Raw genomic sequence first — 16826 nt, forward strand, 5'->3', positions numbered from 1 at the left:
AGAAAGCAGCAACAAGCCTATAAGCAACTGCACTTTACAAACAAGCCCTAAAGAAGCAACCCGCAACCACCAATAGGGGATAGATTAAGATTTCACCCAACACACTGATATGCACAAGCAACTTTACAGGAAAAACTCAAAGTCGCCCAAAGTCGCTTATAATACGCAGACCTGGCAACCCTAAATGTGTTCCGCCCTCTGAAATATCTCATTGGCTTAGATATATTGTTGCTGTGTGTCCATAGGGGTGTGTGTCCAACAGTGACCCCTGCAGGCTGCAGGATCAATTACTGAGTTTAGGGATGGGTCAATTCACATACCCGGTAGTTAGATCCTGTCCCTAGAGCGGATACGGAAACATAAACAGTCTGCGTAGGCGTACCCTTTACAGTGTGGAAACGGATATAATACAGGGGGGCTCTAGACAGGATCTGAGAAGCAAGCAGGCAGTAATAAATAGTCAGATAGCATGGCTTTCCACAAGTACAAGTACTGCAGTAATTGTATTGAATACAGGAAAGGTGGGCACTAGGGAAATGTGGTCACCATATTTTTGGAGTGGGCACCAGGAAAAAAGTGGACACCATGAAAACTGGGCAGTGGGCACAGCTAGGGAAATGTGGGCACCCGGAACACACTTTGGGTAGGAGCCGACCATTTTCTCAATTTGTTTCTTGTACTACTATTTTTGGCAAATAAACTCTTAAATTGTGCTGAAACAATGGTGAATACCAGGTTTTAAAATAATGAAATAAATACATTATACAAAAATTATCAAATGCAAAAAAAGATTTGCCTTCAGGCACACACTCCTGGTGCCCACATTTCCCTAATGCCCACTCTGCCAGTGTCCGCCCTGAGACTGCAGGGAGGTCAGGGTTCGATCCCCGGCCAAGTCATACCAAATGCCTCCCTGCTTGGCACTCAGCATCACGAGTTGGATTGGGGTAAGTCCCTGAGACATACCAGCGTCATGTCCAGGGGTTGTACTTCATGTACATCAAGCTGCCTCATTCTAAGGACACAGTGGATAGGCTCCTGCCCTATGGGCCTCAGGGCTCGCCAAGGCTTACTTACCACTCTTCCTAGTGCCCAGTTTCCCTTGGTGCCCACTCTTCCAAGGTGACCACATTTCCTGTATTCAAGCTACCGGTACCTGCAGGCTTGTAAACTAAAGGTGTCCTAAAAAAACAAAAACAAAAACACACACAAGTCACACACACACACACACCCACCCACACACACACACACACACACACACAAAAACAAGTTCTTATAACCTATAAACGTCATGTTTATTATACCGCTGTGGTGCATTTTGTAAATGGTAGTCTGACTCTGGCAGTTGTGAAAAAAAATATATGTACATTATAAAATACAATAGGATACCAGGCTGACAATCATGTCACATGAAATAAGACATTTAAATCATGCCCATAACAAATATCAAAATGTTTTCATTACTCAATTGCTTGTCAAGTTTATATAAAATGTAATAAGTCAATGGGAAAGTTAAATGTACAATATAAACAACAGTCATTGATGAGGGCATTTAACTATCGCAATAAATCCAAATCTGCCCAATGTAGTTCAATAACACAAATATAATAAGCATTTAATTAAGAAATCAATACTTTTTCATTACCTGCTAAATGCTTTCTGTAAATATTAAGTTAAAAAACTCTTACAGTGTTGATGGAGGCAGAACATAATGCTCTCTAGTCAGACACGATCAGAATAACATCTAGACATTCAGCGTCCCTTTTAAGACACATATTCTCTTTCCAGTTTTCTCCAGGAGAAGGAAGGCACATCACAACATGTGTAATAACAAACATTAACAAAAATGTCTTCCTTGTCTACAGCAGGTATCGCTTCAATATGCTTGTACTGTAGATTGCTGAAAAAGAAATGCATATAACAAATTTAACAATACATAAACCGGTCATCAAACAGAAGACGGACACAGTGGTTCCCAAAGCAACAGGGCATGTATTGAAACCATCAGCACTTAGAAGAGGGGAAAAACTTTCCAGATGAGAGGAATTTGTAACCATTCCCTGAGGGAAGTCTGACAGGATGAGGGTGATCACCAGAACCACTACCCTTGCCGTTTGTGCCAGACTTAGGCGGGGGTGGCGGAGGTGATTTTGGCTCCAGTTTTCTGTGCCCGTTAGTTTGGCTATCAGAGCTTTGATCCTGAGGTCCCTCTTGATTCTTTCTGGCAGACTCCAGTCTAGGCGAGAGATGTAGCAAACCCAAAACGTCCTTCCGAACCGTGCTCATCTTCATGTTATCCCCTCGGAGGATGCTGGCGGAGTCGGGCACCTCGTGTTTCTGGGTGGCGTTCGCCCAAAACGTCTTCAAGTTGTGAATAGCCTGGACCTTGTTGCCAGGAGCGCTCTTCTGTCTGAGCGGGCTTAGTTCTGTGGCACTGTTCACAGGGCTGTTGCATGCCGAGGTGGATCCGGTGGAAGAAGAAATGGAGAGGGCGGGGGAAGGGGCGCTGCCGGCTGGAGAGGGGATATCAGAGATGGTGGAGACAGAGAGGTTACTGGAGGAGCGTGAAGGTGAGCTGTGTGCGGCGTAAGCGAATTTCAAAGGTTGGGCGTTCGGGTCCAAGGAATGTAGGGAGCTCCGCTCTTTGAAGGAAGGAGAAGGAGAGGATACGGAGAGCGCTGGGCTGCTGCAGCCAGAACTGATCTTCTGTAAGGACGAGGAACGGCAGGGCGGTTTAGGCAGAGTCGGGGGAGGCGTTGAGTGAGAGGAGGAAAGATGAGCAGAGAGGGAGAGGAGGGGGGACGAACTGGCTTTTAGACTCGTTCCACTGCCGGGCCTGCTGAAAGCACTGGTCTTAGACGGACGAAACCCTAGCCCTCCTCCAGTGGGGTTCAGAGGTGAGGTCAGCGAGCGTGCAGGGAGAAGGGGTTGCGGTTGCTTAACAACACTCTCGCCTCCTTGCTTCTCAGCTTCCGTCGACGTCTTCTCTACACTGTTGGTCCTCTGCAGGCTCTCTACAGCCTGCATGTGGCTCTGTGTCTCTTCCAGAATCCTCTGGGCCAGCTCCTGGGCATCCAGCTTCCCAGCAGAGGAGTTGGTTTCCTCCTGAGACTTGACAGTGCTGTCCGTCTCTGTGCTGGACTGGTCCGACTCTGAGCTGCTCACCTTCCCTTCCCCAGCCCTTTGCGAGGACGAGCTGGAACAAATGAACACAGCAACAGTTTTTATTCATTTGTTTTATACTGGTTAAGTAAAGGTTAAATAGAGAGGTATATTTGGCCCAGCTACATCAGATTTAGATATGCTGGACCTTTAGGTAATTTGGGGCTGGCCTACTAGCTATGAACAAAACATGGTGAAGCAGTATTTCACTACTATGCACCACAACCCTAGCCATTTTTTCCCTCCAATGTGGGCATTTTGTAGCCTCAGTTTTCAGTTATTAATGGAGTTAAGATATTTATTAGGAGAGTGAAGAAAACAACAATGATCCAACTTACATCGCAGGCCTGGACGTGGGACTGGTGGCAACGGTGAGGTGCGGCGCTGGAGATTTAAGCGGAGACGTGGGGGTGCCGATGACACTCCCCTTCATGGCGGACCCCTGACTCCCCGCGGACCCTCTCCCGCCACCCCCCCTCCGGTGGAGCTTGTGTCCCCCCCCGGGAAGTGGCAGTGTGTCACACTCCTTCCCTGTCGCCGCTCCCAGCGGCTCACTGCTGATGATGGAGAATCCCTCGTACTCGCCGTCCTCCCCCTCTCCGCCCACTGCTCCTCCGCCGTGATTGGCCGGCCGACCCCTCGACAAGCCGCCGCCGGGGTGTCGCGGCCCGTGCTGCCGTCTCTCCGTCTCTATGTCGCTTCCCGCTGGCTCCGGTCTGGACAGGAAGCTGAGCGAGGAGGCGAGGGAGCTGAGGCTGTACACGGAGACGGCATCACCGGAGAGGTTGTCGCCGGGGCAGATTTGGGGGGGCGCGAGGGAACGATGCTGGGCTGGGTAGCCGCCGCCTTGGGGCCAGGCTATGGAGTGAGGCTGCTGGGGGACGGACTGGGAGGACGAGAGGGACTCCAGAGATGAGGAGCTGTCCATGCTCAGACGCTTAGGGAGCTCCGTGGAGTCTGACGGAGAAAGGAGGGGAACAAGGTCCATAAGGCAGTGGTTCTCAAACGTTTTAATGTCAAGGACCCCCAAAATGATACTCATTAGCATGCAGAACCCGCATTTGAAAATATTTTTACAGCTCTAGCAGTGATTTTCAACCATCTTCATTTCAATACAAGAAAACTACAAGCTCACTGTAAACAAATGGACCCTCATAGATCTTTAACTCTAAAATGAAACCAAGTAGACATGTACGGGTCCATTTTGTTTCATATTACGCTCTCAGTTCAATTATTTTTATTATAACACCTACATTAAAAAAAAAGAAGCATGTAAGCACTTTTATTTGATTATTTTACTTGAATATTACATTGTTCAGTAGAAAAGAGACACATGAACTGTTTTTGTTTGAAAAGGGGTATACATATATTTTGAATTTTTTCAATAACAAAAGGGTAGACGTAATAAGCTTAGGCTTCAGTCTACTCTATATCTTTCTTTCCCCCAGACTAAGAAAAAAACTGTGATGAACTAAGAATGTTTTTGTATGGGGAAAAAAAATAGTCTTGGGTCTGAGAGGCTGAATCTCATCAAATGGTGAATGGACCTTGATTATATGAAAATCTGGTCTTACCAAAGAGTGCGAGCAGAGCCTGCAGTGCAAAGTGCATGGTCCTCCTGGTAGCCTGCTTCCCTGTCTTCAGGACCACCTCCTCCTGACCCACCTCACAAAGGTCAAACCCTAAAGAGACGCAGGAGAAACATGGATTTATTCTATTGTATGCCACGTCAGGCTTCTATTATTAGCTTTTCCCTCCCCATTTAGTCCTTATGGTAATTCTCTGTGTATTCTAGTCCAGGGTTTCTCAAAGTAGGTGCCGTGGTACCCTATGGTGCCTTGATGCAAGTACAGGTGACTACTTTGATGATATTTGGAATTTATCAATATCGCTTCAGTTTAACCACTTAGACCCTCTATACTTATTCATTGTACTTGGTGCGTTCTTTTATCAATCAATCAATCAAGCGGCAGAGATCACCCCTATGTCGCTCGTTTTTTCCCTCAAGCAAACACGGCCAATTGTGATACCCCAAATCTCGCCCACTCGGTCACTCCAGCTTGACCTGGAAATAGTTTTATCCCAATTGGTAATTTGCTTTTTGGAGGAGCCGAGTGGCTTCTCCGAGTTTGAATAGTCTATTCTGCCATTATGTACTATTCTATACCTGCATATTATTCTATGCGTGTCTATTTTCATCCACTGGTTGTGTTCCACGGCTCTGGTTCCAGTGATCCAGCTGTGTGACAAGTCGATCACTCCGCCCTTGCATCTAAGTCCCATGCGAGTTTGAAAATTGGGGTATTGCAATTCAGCTGTTTCCGCAGTGGTGGCCAGGAACTTTACCACAGTGCTACTCAAGCACCTAGTCAATGCTTTATCTGCAATCTAAAAAAAAGAAGCTAAATGGGTTTAGTCTACTGGTAACATACATACCAAGAGCAGCAAGGAACTCATGACAGCCTGGCAGTCTCCAAAGCTGTACACTGATAGACACCTGGATGGGAGCCAATGAGAAGTCTTGCTCCTTGTCACCTGACTGCAACACCTGGTGAAGCTTTGGGAGGAGGCGATGGGGTCGAGTTCAACATGAAGAGAGGATGAGCAAAGGAAACAAAAACCATGTAACACATAGATACAAATAAATGATGTTATTCTCATTCTGTCAGTGGTTCTCAACCTTCTTAGAAGTGTTTGCGGCATCAGAGTTTGTCATTATGGCAACTTTAATAATAAATAAAAGATATATACAATTTTGAAAAACATTTTGAAATAGTTCAAATAACTGATCTACAAGCTCACAACGCATCGATGTAGATCAGCTAGTTGAACTATGTTGAAAATGTTTTCCAAAATCATAAAGATATGGATAATAATTTAAGATAAGAGGTAAGGAGGCCCCAAATACATAAGCAGATAAACACTTGCCAAGCATCAGTGCCATATTGGCAACACATTTATGAAAGCCCAAAATAATGTGGGCTCCATATATTAAAAAAAAAAAAAGTTAAACCTTAACAACAACAAGGTCTGACTTCAGCTACACAGTAAACTACCCAGAAATGTAACTAAATGGTTGGTTTGGTTACAAATTGATCAATTTAAAACAGTCAATTTCCGTTCATGATAATATGTCTTTTACTGTGTGTTTATGTCTATCTTTACATCAAAATGCTTTATTTCCATTTCTGCTGAGCAGCACGCTATATATTTGCTTAATAGATGATTTTTGCTTTATATTCAGATACATTTGTGTGACTGTAAAGACAAAGCGGAAAAGTGGAGGAGGATGCGTCACACTTGCTTCTGTGCTCCAGGCTGTATGAAAATTGCAATCTGTCTTTTAGCCAGGCTGGGGGAAGGACAATGTGAAAAAAACCATCCATGTCTACATCACATTCACAGTGTGCTGACAACAACAGTATATCAGACAACTAACCCTATCAGGCCAGGTTAATTACCTTGTTAATGAGTGGTTCACCAGCCTCAGAGGATGTCACTAGTTTGCAGAAAGCCTGGAGAGCTGGATGAGTAAGACCTGCATGTAGGTATACATACAGGAGATGATTAGGTACATAACAGTACCGACTACCTTTTTCACTGACAAAAAATAAATGATGAAACTATGATGACTAAAACTCTGAGTAAATATACTGACAATTTCGTCGAAAAAATAAAAATGAGACTAAAAATGTAGGGAGGGACTAGTGGAGAAGATATCCAGCAGAACTAGAAGACAAGTCATTTCATGCATGGTTATGTAAGTGGCACGTTGTGAGCTTTTAGATCTGCTATTTTCGGCACACAGCCGAGTATAAATCAGGCATTTCAACGCCATCACGACCGGCCAAAATACTTTTTTGTCGGCTAAATCAACTGTAGATTTAGTAATCTCAAGAATTGTAGTAAAAAATTAACAAACTGTCTCTGCGATATTCTCGGGGACATGGCTCTGTATCATTTACGACAGTCAGTCACTCGTATTTGATACAGTCGGTTTCTGGCAAAAATTATACTAATTCGGTGGTAGTAAACATTCGCGTTTTCTCACCGTCAGTTGATTCTTCATATCCATATGCATATCCATAACCGCCTGAATTATTTGTGTAACACAGTTCTTATTTGACGCGATATTAAAAAAATGGAATGGGGCAACCCAAGTAGGATGTATGGTACTCTGAACCATACATGGGCAACTGGGGGCCCGGGGCCACATGCGGCCCCCACCTTCACTTAATGCGGCCCGCAGGTTAATACTGCTATAGTAATGATTTCAGCTGTTACAATTCCAAACATGCAAACATGACACACTTTAATTACTTTTTAATGTCCAATGTATAAACCTTCTATTATTGTTATTCTTGTCATTGTTGCTATTGTTGTTTGTATTTCTCTTTCTCTTTCTCCTCTCTCGCTCTCTCTGCAATTTGCATTTAAGCTAATAAAGTTAACATAAGTGTAACTAAATGCATTTGAAATTAAATAAAGTTTAGATTTATCAGGATTCCAAATAAAAAATAGCAAAACAATAATTCAGGATTTCAATTCGAATATAGCAAAAAAATAGCAGATCTACAAGCTCAAAAAGTGTCGTGTAGATCTGCTATTCTTCATACGACAGTATATTATGCAATGTGAGTGAGTGTGGAACTATATAGTGGCCCTCTCCATCTTCAGAGAGGGCCACCCCTGCTCTGAACAATATAAATGCTGTGTAACTATGTACTGTATGTATACCAAGCAGGGACTGCAGAGTGGTGCTGCACTGCTGGAGGACATCAGCGGGGTCCGACGTGGGGAAATAGACGGCGGCGGGCAGACCACTACCACCGTAGCAGTCCAACCTGAAGCCCACCGCTGACAGCAGCGTCTGCCAGCCTGGCACCCCGCCAACCTGATGCAGAAAGAAAGAAAGGGGGCAACACGTTGCTTTTAGTGACCTGTGGTGTAAACAGTACCCAACTCTGTCTACTTAAGTCCTGTATTAAAAATGCACTTGAGTAAAAGTACAAAAGTATCGGCATCAAAATGTACTTAAAGGACGACTTCACCACTCGTTAGGCAGATTTCTTTTAAACAAGAAAATAAATATTTAGATTTTTATTATCGTGAGAACGATGGCTTCCATTATCGCATTGCAACTTTTCAGGAATAGAAAGCCTGCAGTTTCTATTAGCTTGGATTCCCCATTGATGATGTCACTGGTGGACAGGTTTCTGAATTGACCATAGCCCTCCTATGAAACACAGACATATATTATGAACATTAGTGAGGAGGACGTGTCGCGCTGCGACGCGTTCTGTAGGTCTGCTATTTCCAGCATGCAACCAAGTGTAAGGTCAAGCATTATGACGCCATCAAGGCCCGCCAAAATACATGATTGCAGACAAAATCAATTGTAGATTTAGTTGACTAAAACTAGACAAAAACCTTTCAGATGACAAAAATATGACTACCGGTAAAACTAAATGTAATTTTATTCAAGAGACTATGACAAAAACGACATAAAAATTTGCTGTCAAAATCAACAGTGCAGTGGACATGGAGGTAAGTCGACGAACAGACACACTCACACTACCTTGTTCTCCACGCTCTGCTGTGATGTGTACATGGGGTTACACTGACCGCTGTGGATACGCTGGAGGGATTTCTCTACCTGTAACGAGAACAGAAAGGAGGAAGACAATCCTGTATCATTTGCAAAAAATGCACAGCATACCCATAGTAAATCAATTGTTATTGAACGATTTGGAATAATGCATGGCCATGGTCTCATTTTGAAGGTAACACTTCAAAAGCCCTATTATTGGTTTATTGACGACACGCACACTCGCACGCACGCGCGCGCGCGCGCGCACACACACACACGCACACACTCGCACACACACACACACACACACACACACACACACACACACACACACACACACACACACACACACACACACACACACACACACACACACACACACACACACACACACACACACACACACACACACACACACACACACACACACACACACACACACAATGTGTGCAATGCAGCGTGGTGCTATCCCCCCCCCCCCCCCCCCCCCTCGACCCAGTGTTTGAGAACCAGTGGCTTACATGATGCAGTACATGTCTGTGGGTGTTCTCTTACCAGGTGCAGAATGACTCTAAGAGCATCTCTGGCTCTCTCTGGGTACTGGAGGATCTCTGTAAGGGCTTGGCCAACCAGAGACATGGGGCTGTTGAGCTTCACATCGTTGCCAACGAGCATGTAACCTAAAAGAACATGTATAAGCCACACGACAACATGTGAAATAAGACAGCGTGTAAAGGGGCTTCTTCTTGTGGTACGGCCTGAAAAGTGTGGTAACCCTTAGAAGAACTCAAAGCCCAAACTATGGATACTTACCAGCCCAGTTGGAGGGGTGTGAGAAGTCTTCGCTGCACTGCAGCGTCCTCATGGCCTCTGTGAGCGCCGTGCTGGCCTTGGTCCCATTGAGCAGGGCTGTGTAGAAGGCGTGGGTGAACACCTTGGAGGCGGCCACGGCCACAGGCCACAGGGAAACGCACACGCACTGGACCCCCGCCGCCAGGAAGGCCCGCGTGAGACCCACCACCCCGTCCGCCGTCACCCTGCCGCCGGACTCTGGGAACAACCTGCGTGAGGAGAGCATAGTAGCGTCAGTAAGGACGCGGGCACATACGCACCAAGAAGCGTCAAGAAGGCGCCTAAATCCAGGCGTCTCTTCCTGGTTTTACTCAATGTCTGCCGAGGACTTAATTAACTTATTTTTTATGATCTCCCAGACTGCCAACCACGCCATTAACGCCTTTTAAAAACGTGTATAACGTTTTTATTTATTTATTAAAATTAAAATTAAATAAAACAATGTATAGAAACTGGCGGTCAGGGCCTTTTTTGCGCCCCCTAGTGGCGATGGATGAGTTAAATAGCTGGTGGATGGAAATGACACCAGCTGCATCCATTAGCCTGCCCTCACTGTTTTCACATATTGTACAGTTAATATAAAACATATTGTACAGTTAATATATTTAAAAAAAATTGCCCATTAGGACCACTCTACGCAATGTCATCAAACGGCGACTCGCACCTATGGTAACATCATTCTACATGCCACAGGTTTCTGCATTCTTTCCCATAGTGCTAGAGCGAGTCCGGCTGCCAAAATTATTAAGTAATCGTCTAATCGCAATTATTAATGATAATAACTGTAAGGGCCAAAATGACCACTAATGTCGAACACATTTATGTAACCTTGGGGTGGCGCTGTTGTTACATAAGCGTCAAGTTCACAGTCACGGTGAGGGAAGGATTGACCCGGAAGGGCAAACGGCTTTGACCGCAGGTATGTCAGCACTGTGAAATGGTTGGAGCGAAATGTTTGTCTGTTTCAGTCTGAAGTATCCATTGTCTGTAATCTGTCTAATTATGGTTTATTGTTTAATATCACGCAGATCTGATGCTGTACACGACTCTTTACATGGTGAAATAAATACGTTAAAAGCCAATGGAGAGCTGCCTGTGCGATGTTATTGGGGCTGACACACAGGAATAAGCAGCACGGCATTAGAATGGCGCGTCAGTCAGGTCCAGCTACGGGATCAATTCCTTGAGAGATCCGAGGCTCTCACAATAACAATATTGTCATAATCGTTTCATCCATGTTGAAAAGATTTTATACATTTAAAAAAAGCTGAATTACCAGATCTACAAGCTCACAACGTGTCACTTGAGGGACGCGTTGTCAGCCTTTTCAGTATAAAAATAATGAATATGTCAGTAATTTCTTTGTATATTGTACATTTCTTTGTTATTTGTCATATCTGCCCTGTGCATTTTTTTATTACCAGGCAAACAGAAATGTATTATTTATTCATAATGTTCCAATGCTCAATGCCAAAAACACAATTCAAGCCTTAATCGCAATTATTGTTGAATCGTCAACTTAAACTTGTAATGGTGACAGCGCTAAAGGCGGTCGGTACCTCAGAACGACCAGTTTGACGGACAGGCTCAGGCCCAGGATGTCTGCGGCAGTCAGCAGCACGTCCTGCAGTGGGGGACTGTCGTCACAGACACTGTCCACCTCACACAGGCTGTCCCCCTGCTCCTCCTCCTCCTCCTCGTCCTCCTCGTCCTCCTCCGCTCCTCCTCCCATCGTAAGCGAGGCCTTTTGATTGATTGATTGATTGAATACTTTATTATTAGTGAGAAATGTATACAACAGCACGTGTTGCAGTAAGACATGCTAGACAGGCTAAAAGGATAACGCAAAAAAAAACATGTATTCATTCATATGTATTCAATTAATCAACATGGTATACAAAAACCAGTGATACAAATCAAGTTTGTTCTAAATTGGGTGCTCCCAATCTGGGAGTCCCAGATCATGGTCGTTCCCTCTAGTGTTGTGTCTGTGCGGGTCTCACTCACTTTGGAGAAGTAGCCTACTGTAGTCAGGTTGAGGGCACTATTTCGACCATCTTAAATACTTGCCATACCTTGCCATACCGATCCACCATCGTCCCGCCTGAGGTCGCAGAAGAACCGCCCACATGGGGCGCTGTGTGCTTGGCTCTCCCGCTTGCTGCTTCTTCTCCCCCTGTGTGGTGGTAGCGGCGGCGGTCTTCTTGGCCAGCGGGCGGGGCAAGGACCACGGCGGCAAGCTTCCAGGATATTTGGGTGGCGAAGTGAACGCACTCAGCCTGAGAGTAGGGATGGAGATCGTTCATTTTTATTGATAACGGGTACCTTATCGACCAGGCATATGACGCCAGGTTCTTATTGAGCCCGCTATCGAGAACTTTCTATAATTTTGTGGTTGACAAAGATGACAAATTCTGAACAGAACCAGTATCTTTTACTAGGGCCTTCAAATACAGTACTTTTCTAATAGACGGAAGGCAATTGAATGTTTTACTTTTGGGAAAAAATATTGAAGAAAGGTAATATGTGTACCGTCACTTTAAAAGTGTAATTTTGTTTACCTGGGCAACGCTGGTTGGCAGGTATCAATACACTTTTAGACCGACATGTTTGTGCCAGCATGGGTGATTAGATTTATTTCTTGATCGCCTCTTGTCTTGCGTGTTTAAACATGACGTCATGGGCCGCTATGCTCGATAACAGGCTTGATAAGCCCAAAGCTTATTGGGTACCAAATAAGCTTGTTATTGTTTTAGTTTTAGTTTTTTGATTCGAGCTCCATCCCTACCTGAGAGAGGGCCGCCAGCACGCGCTCCTTGGTGGCCGAGGCGCCGGTCAGAGGGTTGCAGCCCAGCTGCTCCACCAGCCACAGTGCTTCCTCCTGCGCTGAGGGGAGGGGTCCCCACAGCCAGCGGTCCACCACACTGCTGGAGGGCATGTGAGAGCCCCCTCCCCCCACTACCGTGGCCATAGAGCCGCCGGGGCACACCCCTACTCCTCCTCCTCCTCCACGCCGAGGATGGGGCTGAGCGTGTGATGGATGGGGACACCAAAAGAGAGATTAGAGACCCAGGACACAAACTAGTGAAAAAAGCTGACAAGCTTGTAGATCAGCTATTTTCACTACTACTTAATTATTATATTGTTTTATTTATGGAATTTCTTAGATTTGTTTGTTTGATTTTAAATGTACACAATTTATGTATTTATTATTAAAGTAAATCACACCCGTGTGAAGTGAGGGGCGCTCTTATCATACATCATCTCATTCCGGCCAATCACTATTTGTGTCCTCACCATGGTCTTCAATGGTTGTGTTTACACAAATCATCATGTATGTAGGCCTATCACAATTATTAGTACATAATAGTCTAATTATATCATTTTGCATAATCGTCATAACTTGAATTTCCATGTTGAAATATGTTCGTACATTTATGCCAGGTATTGTGTTATTTGCAGTTATCGCATTATCGACCGCTACACATGTTACTTATTTTCTATGTTGTGTCGATTTCTCAATAGTGCTACCTTGTGGGTGGTCCTCAGGCTGGCCAACGAGGGCACAGAGATGAGACTGAAGCGCTCGTACAGGTACTCGTTGGACGAGCTGCCTTTGAGCAAGGCATAGGGGACGAGGTACAACTCCCCCTCCAGCACCAGGACCAGCTGTCTGTGTCTCCCTACGGGTCCACTGCTGTGCATCAGGCCCTGCAGCATGGGGACGGTAGAGGAACACACAGAGTCACAACCCCGCTCAGACAGAGAAGGAATAAGAAGACACTTGGTTGCACTTTGACTATAGCCGATCTGCAAGCTCACAACGTATTGCAGCGCAACACGTTGTGTGCATGTACATCTGCTATTTTCAAAGTGCATCTCCCGAGCGCAACCAAAACAATTACCTGTCTTTTAGTTCTATTGAATCTCTTCTCCACAAGTCCCTACCTAATATTTTAGTCTAGTTTTTATTTGTTGACGAAATTGTCAAATATATTTTGTCTATAGTTTTAGTTATCATAGCTTAGTTTTTATTACGATTTTGTCAGTGACAAAAGGTAGTCAGCAAACTTGTTTTCGTCGTCGACAAAATCAATACTGATGCGTACCCCTTCCATCGGAGCTATCAGTAAGTCATAGAGGGCTCGTAGAGGAGGCTGGCCGGGGCTGCTGCGTCGATGAGGAGCAGAGCTATCTTTCACTGGAGATACAGCCGAACTGAATAGGCTGCTCATACTCTGACAACTCCTAGAGAGAGAGAGAGAGAGAGAGAGAGAGAGAGAGAGAGAGAGAGAGAGAGAGAGAGAGAGAGAGAGAGAGAGAGAGACAGACACACACACACACACACACACACACACACACACACACGAATAGGGGTAGGCGATCAACGTCACATAACTCTATGTTTGACCCCGCAAAAACTCGGATGTGTGTCTCAAAGAATATGATTATTGGCGGTTGTTGCAATTACCCGCACTACAATACTTCACCATATGTTGCGCTATGACGAAATCCCAAAAATGTTCCCTAATTAAGACATTTTGCATTTCTTTCACCACAGTAAATGCTGCATTCATGGTCTGGAGAGGTCAGTTGTAAAACGGGCTAAAGGGCAGGGGCTGAAGCCCCCTTTGATGTCCATGTGTGCACGTGCCTGCACTGAGCCACAGTGTGTTTGTCCATCTTCCAGTGTGCACATCACGACGGTCCGTTTACCTGTTGAACAGGTTGTTTCTGGACACCATCCGCACATATCCTGTGGGGTCGTCCAGCTGCTGCTCTAAGAGATCTCCTGCTTCACTCTCTGTCTCGCTGCTGGAGAAGGCTCTGTTGAACACACAAGTACACACACACACCCGTGATGATTTGTCAACTACCGTTTTTTCCGCGGACGAAAACCAAACCTATGCTGTGATAACTTAAACTTAGACTGGTACAGGCCTATACTGACAATTTAATCTACAAATAAAAACTAGACTAAAAGGTTAGTGGAGAAGAGATCCAGTAGAACTAAAAGACAAGTCATGTATATGTTTGGTTGTGAAAATAGCCGGTCTACGATCTACAAGGTTCTCAACCTTTTTAGGTCCGCAATTCCCAAAATAATCATATTTGAACTGGGGACAAGCTCACACCGCCTCGCGGTTCAAAATTGATTTGCCTCTTTCTTATATTATTTGAAAATTTGGCCAATGTTTTAGCAGGTTTTTTCAACAGTTTGTTGATGACTTTTGATACAGTAATGGCGGTTACAGTACCTGCTGGGATGGCTGTCCAGGCCCAGGGCCACTCTGGCGTTGCACATGTATTGTTCCAGGGACACTGCAGCGCCACTGGCTCCTGCAGCCCTGTCCTCCTCCCGTCCCGGAGCCTCTCCCCCCAGGTACACCTCGTGGAACTTCACAACACCTGCGCGTGAAGTAAAGGAAAAATTTCCATCTCACGACTGAAAAATGGTGTCCCATTTAGAGAAACCGTGTGAAAGGAGAAATCACAGATTGAGGCTTTAAAATGTTTTACTATTATGAAATAATCCCAGAGCATTAGGATTTTATAGAAGATGGTTCTGTACATTATTGCTAGGTTGACCACTTCAAATGCCAAAATATTAGGGACACCACTAAATAATAATAACCACATTTGGATTACATCTTTAACACTTTATATGAGATGAGAGATGAGATGAGATACGAAGATGTCCACTGAAAGTTTTATAAAGCAGAGAGGTGGGGGGGGGCGGGTGTCTTTTTTCATTCAGATTCAAAGGTGAGAATTGGCTCTTCTGGTAGAGAAAGTTTGAGAAAATGAAACCTGGCCAAATATGTTGTGGTTATTGGATTAAAACACCCAAATCAAATGATGTATAATGAAGATTTCCTCTCTGCATGTATATACCTTCCTTTGTATAAATTCGGGGCAGATGTCCGGCTTTGGCATCCATAGGAAGCGTGTGTTTTGGGCATGCAGTACAATGACAGTCGTATACCGTATACTGTAAATATATACTGTACCTGTCTCAGGAGCCAGTAGCCAACTGTACAGAAACTCCCCGGCAACAGAATAGTAGAGAACCAGAGCCTTCTCCCTGTTCACCGTGTCCAGCATGTGCTCCACGGTGACCGGGACGTAGGGGTCAGAGGTCATGGCCTGCTGACCTCCCGTCTGCCGTTCCACCAGGAGGTCAGCGAAGGCCCGGGTGCGGCCTCGCTCCGCTATGGCCAACGCCTCGTCATGGCGGCCTGCAGAGACAGAGAGTCAAAGACACAAGTGGCGTGAGTTCAGTGACAAAAATAAATATTTGATAAAGCCAAAAAGTGAGAATGCCTTAACCACTTAAAGATGGAGTGCCATTATTTTTTCCACCCTAAAACATGATCATCAGGTCTTATTGTTATACAAGGAGGAAGACATTTTTCAAAAAAGTGTACAGTATTTGTTAAAATGTTGTTTTTATGTGGACAGGACACACCCACCAGCTCATTAAGTATGCCTGGTTTGCCTGTTGGGTGGTGATCCACCTGAACTGAAGCCGCACCCACAGCTGTAGTTGTATGATAAAGTATGCACACAAACGACTCCATGGAGTCTAATGAAGTGCTGTCACCTCATACACATGAAAAACTGGAAAAATAATTGTGGCACTCCATCTTTAAAGGCGAATTCCGGACACGCTGTTTTCATTTTGTGAGCTGTGATACACTGGTAGTTTACATACCGTACATATAGAATGCATTTAATGAATTAAAACATAATAAAATAAGTGGATACAACAGGCACGACATTTGTAAATTATGTTTACCTAGGCTGACAAGAACCCTTTGGAGAGCTTGATAGGAGCTGGTTTGCAGGTCAAACAGGGAGAGCCTATAGTCTGTGTTCTGTTGGGTCTCATGACGGATCGTCTCGAACAAGGCAGATGCTCTGTACAGCTGGAACGTGTCAAAAAGACAAACTAACCAGATCACTCTCACCATAATATGCTAGATCAGTGGTTTTTAACCCTTTTCATATCAAGGCCCATTAATTATCCTGCATTTGAGCCACGGACCACCATTTGATGAGATTTAGCCTCTCAGACCCAAAACTAAAGAATATTTTTGTCATCATTGGATACGATTTTGTCCACAATTCCATGCTGTATTGATGTTGGTAACATTAGGAGAGACAACATGCAAATCATGCAGATCAAAATAACAATTAAATTCTTCCACATTCTCTAATT

General features: G+C 44.7%; 1 protein-coding gene across 2 annotated transcripts in view; it reads right to left on the minus strand.

Annotated features, from left to right (window-relative positions):
• Nucleotides 1-1289: 1289 nt before the first annotated feature.
• LOC308336847 (tetratricopeptide repeat protein 28-like) overlaps nt 1290-16826 on the minus strand; it is a 50732-nt gene continuing 35195 nt past the window's right edge. For both annotated transcript variants that reach the window (XM_080794427.1, XM_080794428.1), the window contains 18 exons: nt 16404-16533; nt 15616-15843; nt 14863-15013; nt 14321-14431; nt 13714-13852; nt 13136-13315; nt 12393-12629; nt 11680-11883; nt 11164-11348; nt 9566-9813; nt 9308-9432; nt 8741-8818; nt 7900-8056; nt 6624-6700; nt 5599-5719; nt 4737-4844; nt 3501-4119; nt 1290-3196 (listed from right to left, as the gene is read on the minus strand). In XM_080794427.1, coding sequence (XP_080650553.1) covers nt 2005-3196; nt 3501-4119; nt 4737-4844; nt 5599-5719; nt 6624-6700; nt 7900-8056; nt 8741-8818; nt 9308-9432; nt 9566-9813; nt 11164-11348; nt 11680-11883; nt 12393-12629; nt 13136-13315; nt 13714-13852; nt 14321-14431; nt 14863-15013; nt 15616-15843; nt 16404-16533 — 4290 coding nt within the window. In that variant the 3' untranslated portion in view covers nt 1290-2004. The remainder of the gene's footprint in view (nt 3197-3500; nt 4120-4736; nt 4845-5598; nt 5720-6623; nt 6701-7899; nt 8057-8740; nt 8819-9307; nt 9433-9565; nt 9814-11163; nt 11349-11679; nt 11884-12392; nt 12630-13135; nt 13316-13713; nt 13853-14320; nt 14432-14862; nt 15014-15615; nt 15844-16403; nt 16534-16826) is intronic.

Source organism: Protomyctophum bolini (assembly GCF_963924005.1).
Source record: "Protomyctophum bolini genome assembly, chromosome: 22".
Taxonomy (NCBI): domain Eukaryota; kingdom Metazoa; phylum Chordata; class Actinopteri; order Myctophiformes; family Myctophidae; genus Protomyctophum; species Protomyctophum bolini.